This window comes from Anolis sagrei, chromosome Y (assembly GCF_037176765.1).
Source record: "Anolis sagrei isolate rAnoSag1 chromosome Y, rAnoSag1.mat, whole genome shotgun sequence".
In the NCBI taxonomy this organism is placed as follows: Eukaryota; Metazoa; Chordata; class Lepidosauria; order Squamata; family Dactyloidae; genus Anolis; species Anolis sagrei.
Window position 1 is genome coordinate 3,221,010 of NC_090035.1, and position 14,827 is coordinate 3,235,836.

Sequence of the window (14,827 nt, forward strand, 5' to 3'; positions counted from 1 at the left end):
GACTCCCTGCAGCTGAGCACCTCTCCTCTAGAGTAGAACTGGTAAGACGCCTCCTTAAAGCACCTGACTCCTTGCAGCTGAGCACCTCTCCTCTAGAGTAGAACTAGTAAGACACCTCCTTAAAGCACATGGCTCCCTGCAGCTGAGCACCTCTCCTCTAGAGTAGAACTGGTAAGACGCCTCCTTAAAGCACATGACTCCCTGCAGCTGAGCACCTCTCCTCTAGAGTAGAACTGGTAAGACGCCTCCTTAAAGCACATGACTCCCTGCAGCTGAGCACCTCTAGAGTAGAACTAGTAAGAAGCCTCCTTAAAGCACATGACTCCCTGCAGCTGAGCACCTCTCCTCTAGAGTAGAACTAGTAAGACGCCTCCTTAAAGCACATGACTCCCTGCAGCTGAGCACCTCTCCTCTAGAGTAGAACTGGTAAGACGCCTCCTTAAAGCACATGACTCCCTGCAGCTGAGCACCTCTCCTCTAGAGTAGAACTGGTAAGACGCCTCCTTAAAGCACATGACTCCCTGCAGCTGAGCACCTCTCCTCTAGAGTAGAACTGGTAAGACACCTCCTTAAAGCACATGACTCCCTGCAGCTGAGCACCTCTCTTCTAGAGTAGAACTGATAAGACGCCTCCTTAAAGCACATGACTCCCTGCAGCTGAGCACCTCTCCTCTAGAGTAGAACTGGTAAGATGCCTCCTTAAAGCACATGACTCCCTGCAGCTGAGCACCTCTCCTCTAGAGTAGAACTGGTAAGACGCCTCCTTAAAGCACATGACTCCCTGCAGCTGAGCACCTCTCCTCTAGAGTAGAACTGGTAAGACGGCTCCTTAAAGCACATGACTCCCTGCAGCTGAGCACCTCTCCTCTAGAGTAGAACTAGTAAGACGCCTCCTTAAAGCACATGACTCCCTGCAGCTGAGCACCTCTCCTCTAGAGTAGAACTAGTAAGACGCCTCCTTAAAGCACCTGACTCCTTGCAGCTGAGCACCTCTCCTCTAGAGTAGAACTAGTAAGACGCCTCCTTAAAGCACATGGCTCCCTGCAGCTGAGCACCTCTCCTCTAGAGTAGAACTAGTAAGACGCCTCCTTAAAGCACATGGCTCCCTGCAGCTGAGCACCTCTCCTCTAGAGTAGAACTGGTAAGACGCCTCCTTAAAGCACATGACTCCCTGCAGCTGAGCACCTCTCCTCTAGAGTAGAACTGGTAAGACGCCTCCTTAAAGCACATGACTCCCTGCAGCTGAGCACCTCTCCTCTAGAGTAGAACTGGTAAGACACCTCCTTAAAGCACATGACTCCCTGCAGCTGAGCACCTCTCTTCTAGAGTAGAACTGGTAAGACGCCTCCTTAAAGCACATGACTTCCTGCAGCTGAGCACCTCTCCTCTAGAGTAGAACTGGTAAGACGCCTCCTTAAAGCACATGACTCCCTGCAGCTGAGCACCTCTCCTCTAGAGTAGAACTGGTAAGACGCCTCCTTAAAGCACATGACTCCCTGCAGCTGAGCACCTCTAGAGTAGAACTAGTAAGAAGCCTCCTTAAAGCACATGACTCCCTGCAGCTGAGCACCTCTCCTCTAGAGTAGAACTAGTAAGATGCCTCCTTAAAGCACATGACTCCCTGCAGCTGAGCACCTCTTCTCTAGAGTAGAACTCGTAAGACGCCTCCTTAAAGTACATGACTCCCTGCAGCTGAGCACCTCTCTTCTAGAGTAGAACTGGTAAGACGCCTCCTTAAAGCACATGACTCCCTGCAGCTGAGCACCTCTCCTCTAGAGTAGAACTAGTAAGACGCCTCCTTAAAGCACATGACTCCCTGCAGCTGAGCACCTCTCCTCTAGAGTAGAACTGGTAAGATACCTCCTTAAAGCACATGACTCCCTGCAGCTGAGCACCTCTCCTCTAGAGTAGAACTGGTAAGACGCCTCCTTAAAGCACATGACTCCCTGCAGCTGAGCACCTCTCCTCTAGAGTAGAACTGGTAAGATGCCTCCTTAAAGCACATGACTCCCTGCAGCTGAGCACCTCTCCTCTAGAGTAGGACTGGTAAGATGCCTCCTTAAAGCACATGACTCCCTGCAGCTGAGCACCTCTCCTCTAGAGTAGAACTGGTAAGACGCCTCCTTAAAGCACATGACTCCCTGCAGCTGAGCACCTCTCCTCTAGAGTAGAACTGGTGAGACGCCTCCTTAAAGCACATGACTCCCTGCAGCTGAGCACCTCTCCTCTAGAGTAGAACTGGTAAGACGCCTCCTTAAAGCACATGACTCCCTGCAGCTGAGCACCTCTCCTCTAGAGTAGAACTGGTAAAGCACATGACTCCCTCCTTAAAGCACATGACTCCCTGCAGCTCAACACCTCTCCTCTAGAGTAAAACAGCCATTAGCCTAGGACACACTGTATGGTAGGTGTTTACAGCTTTCAGTCAAAATGTTGGCCTCCCAATTAGCTCTGGGTTTTAATCAGAACTTGAACCTGGTGGTCCCCTGATAACTTCAGCACCTTGGATAGTGCCTGAGCCTTCAAAGTGAAACCTGGGGCAAAAGTCCCCACACTCACGGATACGCAAGCCACCAAAGGCCACTTGGCAAGGCATCGGGTTTACCCCGCCCTTCCCGAAATGAATGATCAATGTTAATGACTGGTAATTAATAAATCCCCGGCGTGCGGATTTCTGCATCCACAGGCGACTAGTCCTGTAACCTGAAACCTCCCTGGCTTCCCAGTCAAGGAACTGCTTAGACCGCATTCTCCAGAAGTGTTTAAAAAGGGTGGGGTTGCCCAGCACTTGCTCCGACTCTTTGCACACTTGGGTTGTGTGTGTGTGTGTTTTTTTTATTGGTGGCAATCGCCAGCCAGAAATATAAAGCGAAGACGGACTGGTTGGTGATCATTGCCAGCCCTTTCTCCCTCTCTCTCCCCCTCTCACCACCCCGTTCTCTCTCATTATCATTGCTATTCTTACTCCTATTTGAGGATGGCATGGCTCAATATCTTCCTCTTCTACCCGGTGCCCATTTGCCTGCTTCTGTGCGCACTCATCGCCTTGGCTTCCTTCTATTTGCCAAGCAGGAGGGCGGCTTTGGGGTTGCCACCAGGACCCACGCCTCTTCCCATCATCGGCAACCTGCATTTGCTGGATTTCAAAAGGCAAGACAAAACCATCCTGAAGGTAGGAGACGAGCGTGCAAAGCTTCCCACGAGTTCGGCTCAATCTGCGAGTATCTGCGACTGTCAATCTCAGAGATTCGATTCATCAGAGATTGACCGGCTGGAAACTTGGATTCAGAAAGTTATCCTTAGATAATGTAGTTTAAGGGGGGCATCTACACTGTAGATCAGTGGTTCTCAACCTTCCTAATGCCGTGACCCCCCGAATCCAGTCCCTCATGTGGTGGTGAACCTCAACCATAACATTGTTTTTGTTGCTACTTCATAACAGTCACTTTACTACTGTTGTAAGTCATAATGTAAATATCAGATATGCAAGGTGTATTTTCATTCACTGGACCAAACTGGGCACAAATACCCAATGCACCCATATGTAAATGCTAGTGGAGTTGGGGGAGGATTGATTTTGTAATTTGGGAGTTGTAGTTTCTGGAATTTATAGTTCACCGTTCCAGTGGGAAGGTAAGGGTGCTCCATGCAGTTATGCAGGCCACATGACCTTGGAGGTGTCTGTGGACAATGCCGCCTCTTCAACTTAGAAATGGAGATGATCACCAGAGTCCCAGAGTCGGATAAGACTGGACTTAATTTCAGGGGACAACCTTTACCTTTAACCTAGATACACCCTAAGTAACTTTTTTGTGATTGCGTGGTTGTGTAATCACACCTATGGGTTTGTGTGTGTGTGTGTGTGAGAAGCAACTTCAGAAACTGCAAGTTGTTTCTGGCATGAGAGAATTGGCCATCTATAGAGACATTGCCCAGGGGATGTCCGGATGTGTTACCATCCTGTGGGAGGCTTCTCTCATGTCTCCGCATGGCATGCTATCCTGTCTCAGGGATTTGAACTGCCGATCTTAAGGTGTATTGGACTACAACTCCCACCATTCCTAGCAGCCTCAGGCACTTTCCTTTTCCTTTTCCTTTTGCACTTAAGCAGAAAAGGAAAAGACCTAAGGGTGTTAGGAACAGTGGGAGTTGGGAGTCCAAAACATCTGGAGGAAAGGCCCAAGTTTGCCCATGCCTGATCTAAGATGTGAAATTAATGCAGTTTGACACCCATTTTACTGCCATGATTTAATGCTACAGAATCTCGGGAGTTGTAGTTTAGTGAGGCAACAAGGCTCTTTGAGAGAGATAGCGAAAGGTCTTGTCAAACTATGACAGCCATGATTCCACAGCCATGGTCGTTAAAGTGACGTCAAACTGTGTTAATTCTACAGTATGGATGCAACCCAGGTCGCTGTGAATCAGATTCCATATTGCTACCCCAGGTAAACTTGATTAAGGACGTGCTGCCTGCTAATTTGGGTGGCAAGGAGTGGGGTGACCAGGTTGACATTTGTCATTTCCCTCTTTCAAATGATGGCAGAACTGATATGTATGTCAGGAGATATATATATATATCACTTCCTGACTGTGAGAAGGGCTGTTCAGCAGTGGAACTCTCTGCCTCAGAGTTCTTTGGAGGCTTTGAAGCAGAGGCTGGATGGCCATCTGTCGGGAGTGCTTTGAATGTGATTTTCCTGGTTCTTGGCAGAATGGAGTTGGACTGGATGATGGCCCACCAGGTCTCTTCCAACTCTAGGATTCTATTCCAGGTGAGGTGTTTAACAGTGGAACCCTCTGCCCAGGAATGTGATGGAGGCTCCTTCTTTGTAGCCTTTGAAACAGAGACTGGATGGCCATCTGTCAGGGATTCTTTGTGATTTTCCTGGTTCTTGGCAGAATGGGGTTGGACTGGATGATGGCCCACCAGGTCACTTCCAACTCTAGGATTCTAGGATTCTATTCCAGGTGAGGTGTTCAACAGTGGAACTCTCTGCCCAGGAATGTGGTGGAGGCTCCTTCTTTGTAGGCTTTTAAGCAGAGGCTGGATGGCCATCTATCGGGGTGCTTTGAATGCATCTGTGAAGTTCATCTGTCGGGGGTGCTTTGAATGTGATTTTCCTGCTTCTTGGCAGAATGGGGTTGGACTGGATGTTGGCCCACCAAGTCTCTTCCAACTCTAGGATTCTATTCCAGGTGAGGTGTTCAACAGTGGAACTCTCTGCCCAGGAATATGTTGGAGGCTCCTGCTCTGGAGGCTTTTAAACAGAGGCTGAAAGGGCATCTGTCGGGGGTACTTTGAATGTGATTTTCCTGCTTCTTGGCAGAATGGGGTTGGACTGGATGATGGCCCACCAGGTCTCCTCCAACTCTAGGATTCTATTCCAGGTGAGGTGTTCAACAGTGGAACCCTCTGCCCAGGAATGTGATGGAGGCTCCTTCTTTGTAGCCTTTGAAACAGAGACTGGATGGCCATCTGTCAGGGATTCTTTGTGATTTTCCTGGTTCTTGGCAGAATGGGGTTGGACTGGATGATGGCCCACCAGGTCACTTCCAACTCTAGGATTCTAGGATTCTATTCCAGGTGAGGTGTTCAACAGTGGAACTCTCTGCCCAGGAAGGCTCCTTCTTTGTAGGCTTTTAAGCAGAGGCTGGATGGCCATCTGTAGGGGGTGCTTTGAATGTGATTTTCCTGCTTCTTGGCAGAATGGGGTTGGACTGGATGATGGCCCACCAAGTCTCTTCCAACTCTAGGATTCTAGGATTCTATTCCAGGTGAGGTGTTCAACAGTGGAACTCTCTGCCCAGGAGGCTCCTTCTTTGTAGGCTTTTAAGCAGAGGCTGGATGGCCATCTGTAGGGGGTGCTTTGAATGTGATTTTCCTGCTTCTTGGCAGAATGGGGTTGGACTGGATGTTGGCCCACCAAGTCTCTTCCAACTCTAGGATTCTATTCCAGGTGAGGTGTTCAACAGTGGAACTCTCTGCCCAGGAGGCTCCTTCTTTGTAGGCTTTTAAGCAGAGGCTGGATGGCCATCTGTAGGGGGTGCTTTGAATGTGATTTTCCTGCTTCTTGGCAGAATGGGGTTGGACTGGATGATGGCCCACCAAGTCTCTTCCAACTCTAGGATTCTATGATAAGGAATGTGGCACACACTATAGAAAGAGAGCATGTATTCATACACAGTTCTTCAAATAGTTGGGCCAGTAGGACCAGTGACTGGGCTTGTTGGTGATACTGGGAGATGAAGCCTACAAAAGTAAGGTCTCAAGTCTCCAAAAAGGCAAAAGTGTTCATTCAGATGGACTGTTTGGAGAAGAGTTTTTTTTTTACAGTGTCATCAGCAACCAGACATTTGTATTACATTTTTGACAAAAGCAAACAAACAAACAGACAAAACACAGAATTTGCAAGCTTGGTAGTTGATTAAGTGTCCTTTGACCAATATCCATCCCCTTGGAGTGCCTCTGGTGTTGCCGCAAGAAGGTCCTCCATTGTGCATGTGGCTGGGCTCAGGTTGCATTGCAGCAGGTGGTCAGTGGTTTGCTCTTCTCACCACTCGCATGCCAAGGATTCCACTTTGTAGCCCCATTTCTTGAGGTTGGCTCTGCATCTCGTGGTGCCAGAGCACAGTCTGTTCAGCGCCTTCCAAGTCACCCCATCTTCTGTGTGCCCAGGAGGGAGTCTCTCATTGGGTATCACCCACGGATTGAGGTGCTGGGTTTGAGCCTGCCACTTTTGGACTCTCACTTGCTGGGGTGTTCCAGCTAGTGTCTCTGTAGATCTTAGAAAACTATTTCTAGATGTAAGTCGTTGACGTGCTGGCTGATACCCAAACAGGGGATGAGCTGGAGATGTCTCTGCCTTGGTCCTTTCACTATTGGCTGCCACTTCCCGGCGGATGTCAGGTGGTGCAATACCGGCTAAGCAATGTAATTTCTCCAGTGGTGTAGGGCGCAGACACCCCGTAGTAATGCGGCATGTCTCATTAAGAGCCTCATCCACTGTTTTAGCATGGTGAGATGTGTTCCACACTGGGCATGCGTTCTCAGCAGCAGAGTAGCACAGCGCAAGGGCAGATGTCTTCACTGTGTCTGGTTGTGATCCCCAGGTTGTGCCAGTCAGCTTTCGTATGATATTGTTTCTAGCACCCACTTTTTGCTTGATGTTCAGGCAGTGCTTCTTGTAGGTCAGAGCATGGTCCAAAGTGACTCCCAGGTATTTGGGTGTGCTGCAATGCTCCTCTGGGATTCCTTCCCAGGTGATCTTTAGAGCTCCACCATCTCCCCAAAAGATCCCCATTTCTTGAGGTTGGCTCTGCATCTCGTGGTGCCAGAACGCAGTCTGTTCAGCACCTTCCACGTCGCCCAGTCTTCTGTGTGCCCAGGGGGGAGTCTCTCATTTGGTATCAGTGACTGATTGAGGTGCTGGGTTTGAGCCTGCCACTTTTGGACTCTCGCTTGCTGGGGTGTTCCAGCGAGTGTCTCTGTAGATCTTAGAAAACTATTTCTAGATTTAAGTCGTTGACGTGCTGGCTGATACCCAAACAGGGGATGAGCTGTAGATGTCTCTGCCTTGATCCTTTCACTATTGGCTGCTACTTCCCGGCGGATGTCAGGTGGTGCAATACCGGCTAGACAGTGTAATTTCTCCAGTGGTGTGGGGCGCAGGCACCCTGTGATAATGCGGCATGTCTCATTAAGAGCCACATCCACTGTTTTAGCGTGGTGAGATGTGTTGCACACTGGGCATGCGTACTCAGCAGCAGAGTAGCATAGCGCAAGGGCAGATGTCTTCACTGTGTCTGGTTGTGATCCCCAGGTTGTGCCAGTCAGCTTTTGTATGATATTGTTTCTAGCACCCACTTTTTGCTTGATATTCAGGCAGTGCTTCTTGTAGGTCAGAGCACGCTCCAGAGTGACTCCCAGGAATGCGTTAGGGCAAGGGATGCATCGAGTGGACTTCCATTCCATTCCTCCTTCCAGAAAATCTCCCAAATCTGCTCTCGGTACTGTCCATAGTACAGATACGAGGTTTGGAACTTTAATAGTGGCAACTATTATTTGTATTATTTACCTATAATACAAAAGTGATACATGCCAACAAGTTTTACAGTCCTTCAATAGAGTCGCCTGCATTGTGTACAACCCGTTTCCAACGACGTGGAAGTCGTAGGACACCTGTTGCAGCATGGTTCGAATGGAGCAGTCTCCTGCCAGAAGAATCTCTGGAACAGTTCTGAAGCGAATGCCATCTTAGGAATTAAGTCAACGTCACAAGGGCTTCCGTCTGGGGAGTCTGCTGGATGGTACAGCACTTCCCAGCCCCATCGAGCGAGCAAATCAGCCACAGGGTTGTTGTAGGTTTTTTAGGGCTATATGGCCATGGTCTAGAGGCATTCTCTCCTGACGTTTCGCCTGCATCTATGGCAAGCATTCTCAGAGGTAGCGAGGTCTGTTGGAACTAGGAAAATGGGTTTATATATCTGTGGAACGACCAGGGTGGGACAAAGGACTCTTGTCTGCTGGAGCTAGGTGTGGATGTTTCAAGTGACCACCTTGATTAGCGTTTGATGGCCTGGCAGTGCCTGGGGCAATGTAGCAACAATGGTTTTAATGGTAAAGAACAATTCAAAACAAAAATAATTCCACATTAATATTAGTATTGTTTCACAAACCAATTGTGACTATAACTCTAAGCAAGGTCTACATCAATGTTCAAAGGAAAATAGTACACATGTCCACTAATTGCAAACACAACCTAAGCAAACTCTACGTAAATGTTCAAAGGAAAATAGTACACATGTCCACTAATTGCAAACACAACAACAAGAATCCCGAGTACACTCTTCTTGTTTCGGGAATCCTTCTTCAGGTTGTGAGTGGTCTTTTGGCATATACTGTATTTTCTTCCTATATTCCGTGGACGCAGTGTCTCAGTCCTGCTCAAGTTCTAAGTGGTAGCGTATATTATCCTGTGGCTCAAATCAAGCTCTATTGGGTCTTTTTCTTGCAAGTACAGTCTCCTTAAGTGTCTTATTGCACTTGTTCAGTCCTGTTACAATTCCAGGCTTGAACATTGATGTAGACCTTGCTTAGAGTTAGAGTATAGTCACAATTAGAACCCAGTTTGGTTTGTGAAACAATACTAATATTATTGTGGAATTATTTTTTGTTTTGAATTGTTCTTTACCCTTGAAACCATTGTTGCTACATTGTTACATAGATATCAGTGCCGTGGGCAATCTTTTGTTGAGAGTGATTAGATGTCCTTGTTTGTTTCCCCTCTGTTGTTTTGCTGTTGTAGTTTTTGAGTTTTTTAACACTGGTAGCCAGATTTTGTTGATTTTCATGGTTTCCTCCTTTCTGTTGAAATTGTCCACATGCTTTTTGTGAATTTCAATGGCTTCTCTGTGTAGCCTGACATGGTGGTTGTGAGAGTGGTCCAGCATTTCTGTGTTCTCAAATGATATGCTGTGTCCAGGTTGGTTCATCAGGTGCTCTGCTATGGCTGACTTCTCTGGTTGGAGTAGTCTGCAGTGCCTTTCATGTTCTTTGATGTGTGTTTGGGCAATGCTATGTTTGGTGGTCCCTATGTAGACTTCTTGTCCACAGCTGCATGGGATACGGTAGACTTCTGCAGAGGTGAGAAGATCCCTCTTGTCCTTTGCTGAACGGAGCATTGGTTGGATTTTCTTGGTGGGTCTGTAGATAGTTTGTAGGTTGTGTTTCCTCCTCAGCTTCCCTCTGCGGTCAGTGGTTCCCTTGATGTCTGGCAAGAACACTTTCCCTCTGGGTGGATCTTGGTCTTGACTCTCGTGGCTTCTTCTCGGTGGTCTTGCAGCTCTTCTGATGTCTGTGTTGGAGTCTCCCTTGGCCTGGAGAGCCCAGTTGAGGTGCTTCAGTTCATCTTGGAGGAGGTGGGCTTCCCAGATTCTTTTTGCACGGTCTGCCAAGGCTTTAGTGGTGCTGCACATTGGAACAGCCAAGTTTTCAGGTTCCTCCTGAAGATTGCCAGAGTGGGGGCTTGCCTAATATCTCTGGGGAGCGAATTCCAGAGTTGAGGGGCCACCACAGAGAAGGCCTCTCTAGTCAAGATATCAAGCTGGGGCAGGAGCAGGAATTTCAAAGGAGTAAACTGTATAAAAAAGGCCTGTTTTTCACTTTAAAGGCATCTCAGCTTACTTTGGCGGATAACCATGAGCCGTTATCACTTTCAGCTGATTGAATAAAACACGCTGGTGGTTTCTTCTTCAACTTGGTGAGCTTTAATTGGGAACATTTGGGCTTCTTCACTCGCCAGGCGCATGAACCCACAAGGTGACCTGCGGCAAGATACTGGTAGCCGCTTATCGGGACTCGGTATCCGCGGTTCAGGTTTCGCTATCCAAAACTCGGATTTCACTATCCATGGCTGTTGTAAATTGTTCTATTTCAAAGAGAGAGGAAGGGCACAGCAGGTACCAGTAGCCGCTTATCGGGACTCGGTATCCGCAGTTCAGGTTTCACTATCCACAGTCTCGGATCTCACTATCCATGGCTGTTGTAAATTGTTCTATTCCAAAGAGAGAGGAAGGGCATGGCAGGTACCGGTAGCCGCTTATCGGGACTCATTATCCACGGTTCAGGTTTCGCTATCCACAACTCAGATCTCACTATCCATGGCTATTGTAAATTGTTCTATTTCAAAGAGAGAGGAAGGGCACGGCAGGTACCGGTAGCCACTTATCGGGACTCAGTATCTGCGGTTCAGGTTTCGGTATCCACAGCTCGGATCTCACTATCCATGGCTGTTGTAAACTGTTCTATTTCAAAGAGAGAGGAAGGGCACGGCACGTACCGGTAGCCGCTTATTGGGACTCGGTATCCGCGGTTCAGGTTTCGCTATCCACAGTCTCGGATCTCACTATCCATGGCTGTTGTAAATTGTTCTATTTCAAAGAGAGAGGAAGAGCACGGCAGGTACCGGTAGCTGCTTATCGGGACTCGGTATCCGCGGTTTCAGGTTTCGCTATCCACAACTTGGATCTCACTATCCGCGGCTGTTGTAAATTGCTCTATTTCAAAGAGAGAGGAAGGACATCTTGATGGGAAGGAAGGAAAATCCACTAGCGGTATGGGAAATGGGGGATTTCTGAACTGGGCAAAGCTGGATATTGCGGGATAAATCCTTCCCGTAGCTATATAACTCTTATCAGCTCAGCTGCACCCCTTCCTTGTGTTCCTTGCTCACACAACAGAGCTTTGGGGACTTGTATATATATATATATATATATATGAAAGCTGCTCCTTTAGTTATCCATTTACTCCTTTTCTCATACCACGCCTCATGCCTTGACTTCTGAACACGAATAATAATCATAATAAAAAATCTGCCCAAATCACAACACCTCGTTGGGCATAAAAGCCTTTCCAAACAATATTAAAACAGCGAGTCCAAATCTTGTAATCCTTTATCTAAATAGAGAAGGTAGGACATATATTTACTGGTCAAGAAGCACAAAAGCCTTGCTCGCAGGTCACTAAAGATTGTTCACCGTTGTTTGTAGATCTCATAGAGATAAGGAAATGGGTTTTTTTCTTACCTCTGCTTTGAATTTAGTGCAAAGTCCAATAGAACGTGCTCCAAGCAACATTTCTCTTTGCCCATAAGACTGGGGTTTTACTTCTTTGCCTGCAAACCTTTAGAGCGAAAGCCGTAAACGCCTTCCATACAGTGTAGGTTTGTGCGCTCGGGGTAAACCTTGACCTGTTTCATGTTTTCACTCTGGGGATCTGAAAGATCCATCTTCTATTGGCCCATTATGGGTTTCCAAGGCTCCTTTCCCATCATTTTAGGCATTTAAGCTGATTTACTCTAGAGGAGAGACACTCAGCTGCTGGTAGGCATGCACTTTAAAGAGGCTTCTTACCTGTTCTACTCTAGAGGAGGGGCGCTTGGCTGCAGGAAGGTGTGCACTTTAAAGAGGCTTCTTACCTGTTCTACTCTAGAGGAGGGGCGCTTGGCTGCAGGAAGGTGTGCACTTTAAAGAGGCTTCTTACCTGTTCTACTCTAGAGGAGGGGCGCTTGTCTGCAGGGAGGTGCACAGTTTAAGGAGTCTTCTCACCTGTTCTACTCTAGAGGAAGGATGCTTGGCTGCAGGAAGGTGGGCACTTTAAAGAGGCTTCTTACCTGTTCTACTCTAGAGGAGAGGCACTCAGCTGCAGGGAGGCACACACTTTAAGGAGGCTTCTCACCTGTTCTACTCTAGAGGAGAGGAGCTTGGCTGCAGGGAGGCGCACACTTTAAGGAGGCTTCTCACCTGTTCTACTCTAGAGGAGAGGAGCTTGGCTGCAGGAAGGCACACACTTTAAGGAGGCTTCTTACCTGTTCTGCTCTAGAGGAGGGGCGCTTGGCTGCAGGAAGGTGTGCACTTTAAAGAGGCTTCTTACCTGTTCTACTCTAGAGGAGGGGCGCTTGGCTGCAGGAAGGTGTGCACTTTAAAGAGGCTTCTTACCTGTTCTACTCTAGAGGAGGGGCGCTTGTCTGCAGGGAGGTGCACAGTTTAAGGAGTCTTCTCACCTGTTCTACTCTAGAGGAAGGATGCTTGGCTGCAGGAAGGTGGGCACTTTAAAGAGGCTTCTTACCTGTTCTACTCTAGAGGAGAGGCACTCAGCTGCAGGGAGGCACACACTTTAAGGAGGCTTCTTACTTGTTCCGCTCTAGAGGAGAAGTGCTTGTCTGCAGGGAGGCGCACACTTTAAGGAGGCTTCTCACCTGTTCTACTCTAGAGGAGAGGAGCTTGGCTGCAGGAAGGCACACACTTTAAGGAGGCTTCTTACCTGTTCTGCTCTAGAGGAGAGGTGCTTGGCTGCAGGGAGGCGCACACTTTAAGGAGGCTTCTCACCTGTTCTGCTCTAGAGGAGAGGAGCTTGGCTGCAGGGAGGCACACACTTTAAGGAGGCTTCTTACCTGTTCTACTCTAGAGGAGAGGCGCTTGGCTACAGGGAGGCACACACTTTAAGAAAGCTTCTTACCTGTTCTACTCTAGAGGAGAGGCGCTTGGCTGCAGGAAGGTGTGCACTTTAAAGAGGCTTCTTACCTGTTCTACTCTAGAGGAGAGGCACTCAGCTGCAGGGAGGTGCACACTTGGCTGCAGGGAGGCAAGCACTTTAAGAAAGCTTCTTACCTGTTCTACTCTAGAGGAGAGGCGCTTGGCTGCAGGAAGGTGTGCACTTTAAAGAGGCTTCTTACCTGTTCTATTCTAGAAGAGGGGCACTTGGCTGCAGACAAGTGCACGTGATTTCTGGGCCTGCACACCACACTCACTCTCTCTTTTTCCAAGGCAAGTAGGCAAGTTATGAATTTTTTTTCACTCTAGAGGAGACACCTGGCTGCAGGCAGGTGCACATGCTGGGCCTGCATGTCACACATGCACTCTCTCAAGATTTGGAGGCAAGTTTTGACTTTCTTACACTAGAGGAGGTGCTCAGATGGAGGCAGGTGCATGCGCTGGGCCTGCACGCCACACACGCACTCTCTCTTTTCAAGACAAGGAGGAATGGAGTGCCACATGCTCATGAAAACGGAGGGGTGGGGGCAACAATTGGCTCCCACTTGCTTTCGTGTTGAGAGGGGCGACCCGTTACTTGCTCCTGAAGGTAACAAACGTAACGAAAGGACAGATGTAATGAAGGGAATCAGACCTACACACAACTCTAGTACAGTGTGTCTTATGTTAACGGTTGTCGTAAATTGCTGAGCAAAGTAAATATCTGCCTCCTTTGCAGCTTGCCAAGAAGTACGGGCCAGTGTTCACCCTCCATTTCGGATTCCAGAAAGTGGTGGTCCTGACCGGCTACGAAGCGGTGAAGGATGCTCTTGTCAACTTCGCGGAGGAATTCGTAGACAGGCCGGTGATACCGATATTTCAACAGATCCAGGGCGGAAAGGGTAAATGAGGGAACGGGTTCGGTCCCGAGTCCGAAAACGTTGACAAAGCCCCCTCCAAAGACTCAATTGCCTTCAAATTGTCCCAACTAATTCTGCTTTCTGTGGGGCTCAAATCATTTGAAGGACTTAGAGATCCCTGGGCTGCATCCACACTGTCAAATTAATGCAGATTGGCACCAGATTTACTGCCCCAGCTGGATGCGTTGGAATAATGTGGGGCGGCACCAGCAGAGAAGGCTACTAGACTACAACTCCCATGAGCCAGGATAGTTCGAGGGATGTCGAACTGCATTAATTTTACAGTGTAGATCAGTCATGGGCAAACTTCAGCCCTCTCTCCAGGTGTTTTGGACTTCAACTCCCACAATTCCTAACAGTCTCAGACCCATTCCTTTCCCCACTCAGCCAATTAAGCAAAAAGGAAAAGATAGTGGTCTGCGATTGTTAGGAATTGTGGGAGTTGAAGTCCAAAACACTTGGAGAGAGGGCCCAAGTTTGCCCATGCCTGGTATAGATGCATTCAACCCATTCAAAGCCTTCTTTGCTTATATCTCCTGATTTGCACGAGAACGAAAGTCCGTCTGTTTACATTTGGAAGTAGAGGGAGAAGCCAGTCTTCCTTAACCATAAACCAGTGAAATTGGGTTCCGTCTGTTCCTCAACAACAGGGATCTTCTTCTCAACCGGAGAGCTATGGAGGGCAACCCGACGGTTCAGTGCCTCCAGCATGCGCAACCTTGGAATGGGGAAGACGCGCATGGAGGAGCACATTCGGGAGGAACTCAACTTCCTTGTGGAGGACATCAAGTCTTTCAATGGTAAGCTGGGAAACCAGGGACGTCAAGGCAATCCGTATACTGCTGCAAGGTATGCCAGCCACCTGACCATTTGTTTCA

The 14,827-nt window shown here is 48.3% G+C and overlaps 1 protein-coding gene across 1 annotated transcript in view; it reads left to right on the top strand.

Annotated features, from left to right (window-relative positions):
- The first annotated feature begins 2,940 nt into the window (after nucleotides 1-2,940).
- Nucleotides 2,941-14,827, top strand: part of LOC132765056 (cytochrome P450 2W1-like) — a 48,381-nt gene continuing 36,494 nt past the window's right edge. Inside the window, exons 1-3 of the mRNA XM_067462464.1 lie at nucleotides 2,941-3,172; nucleotides 13,769-13,931; nucleotides 14,600-14,749. Coding sequence (XP_067318565.1) covers nucleotides 2,978-3,172; nucleotides 13,769-13,931; nucleotides 14,600-14,749 — 508 coding nt within the window. The 5' untranslated portion in view covers nucleotides 2,941-2,977. The remainder of the gene's footprint in view (nucleotides 3,173-13,768; nucleotides 13,932-14,599; nucleotides 14,750-14,827) is intronic.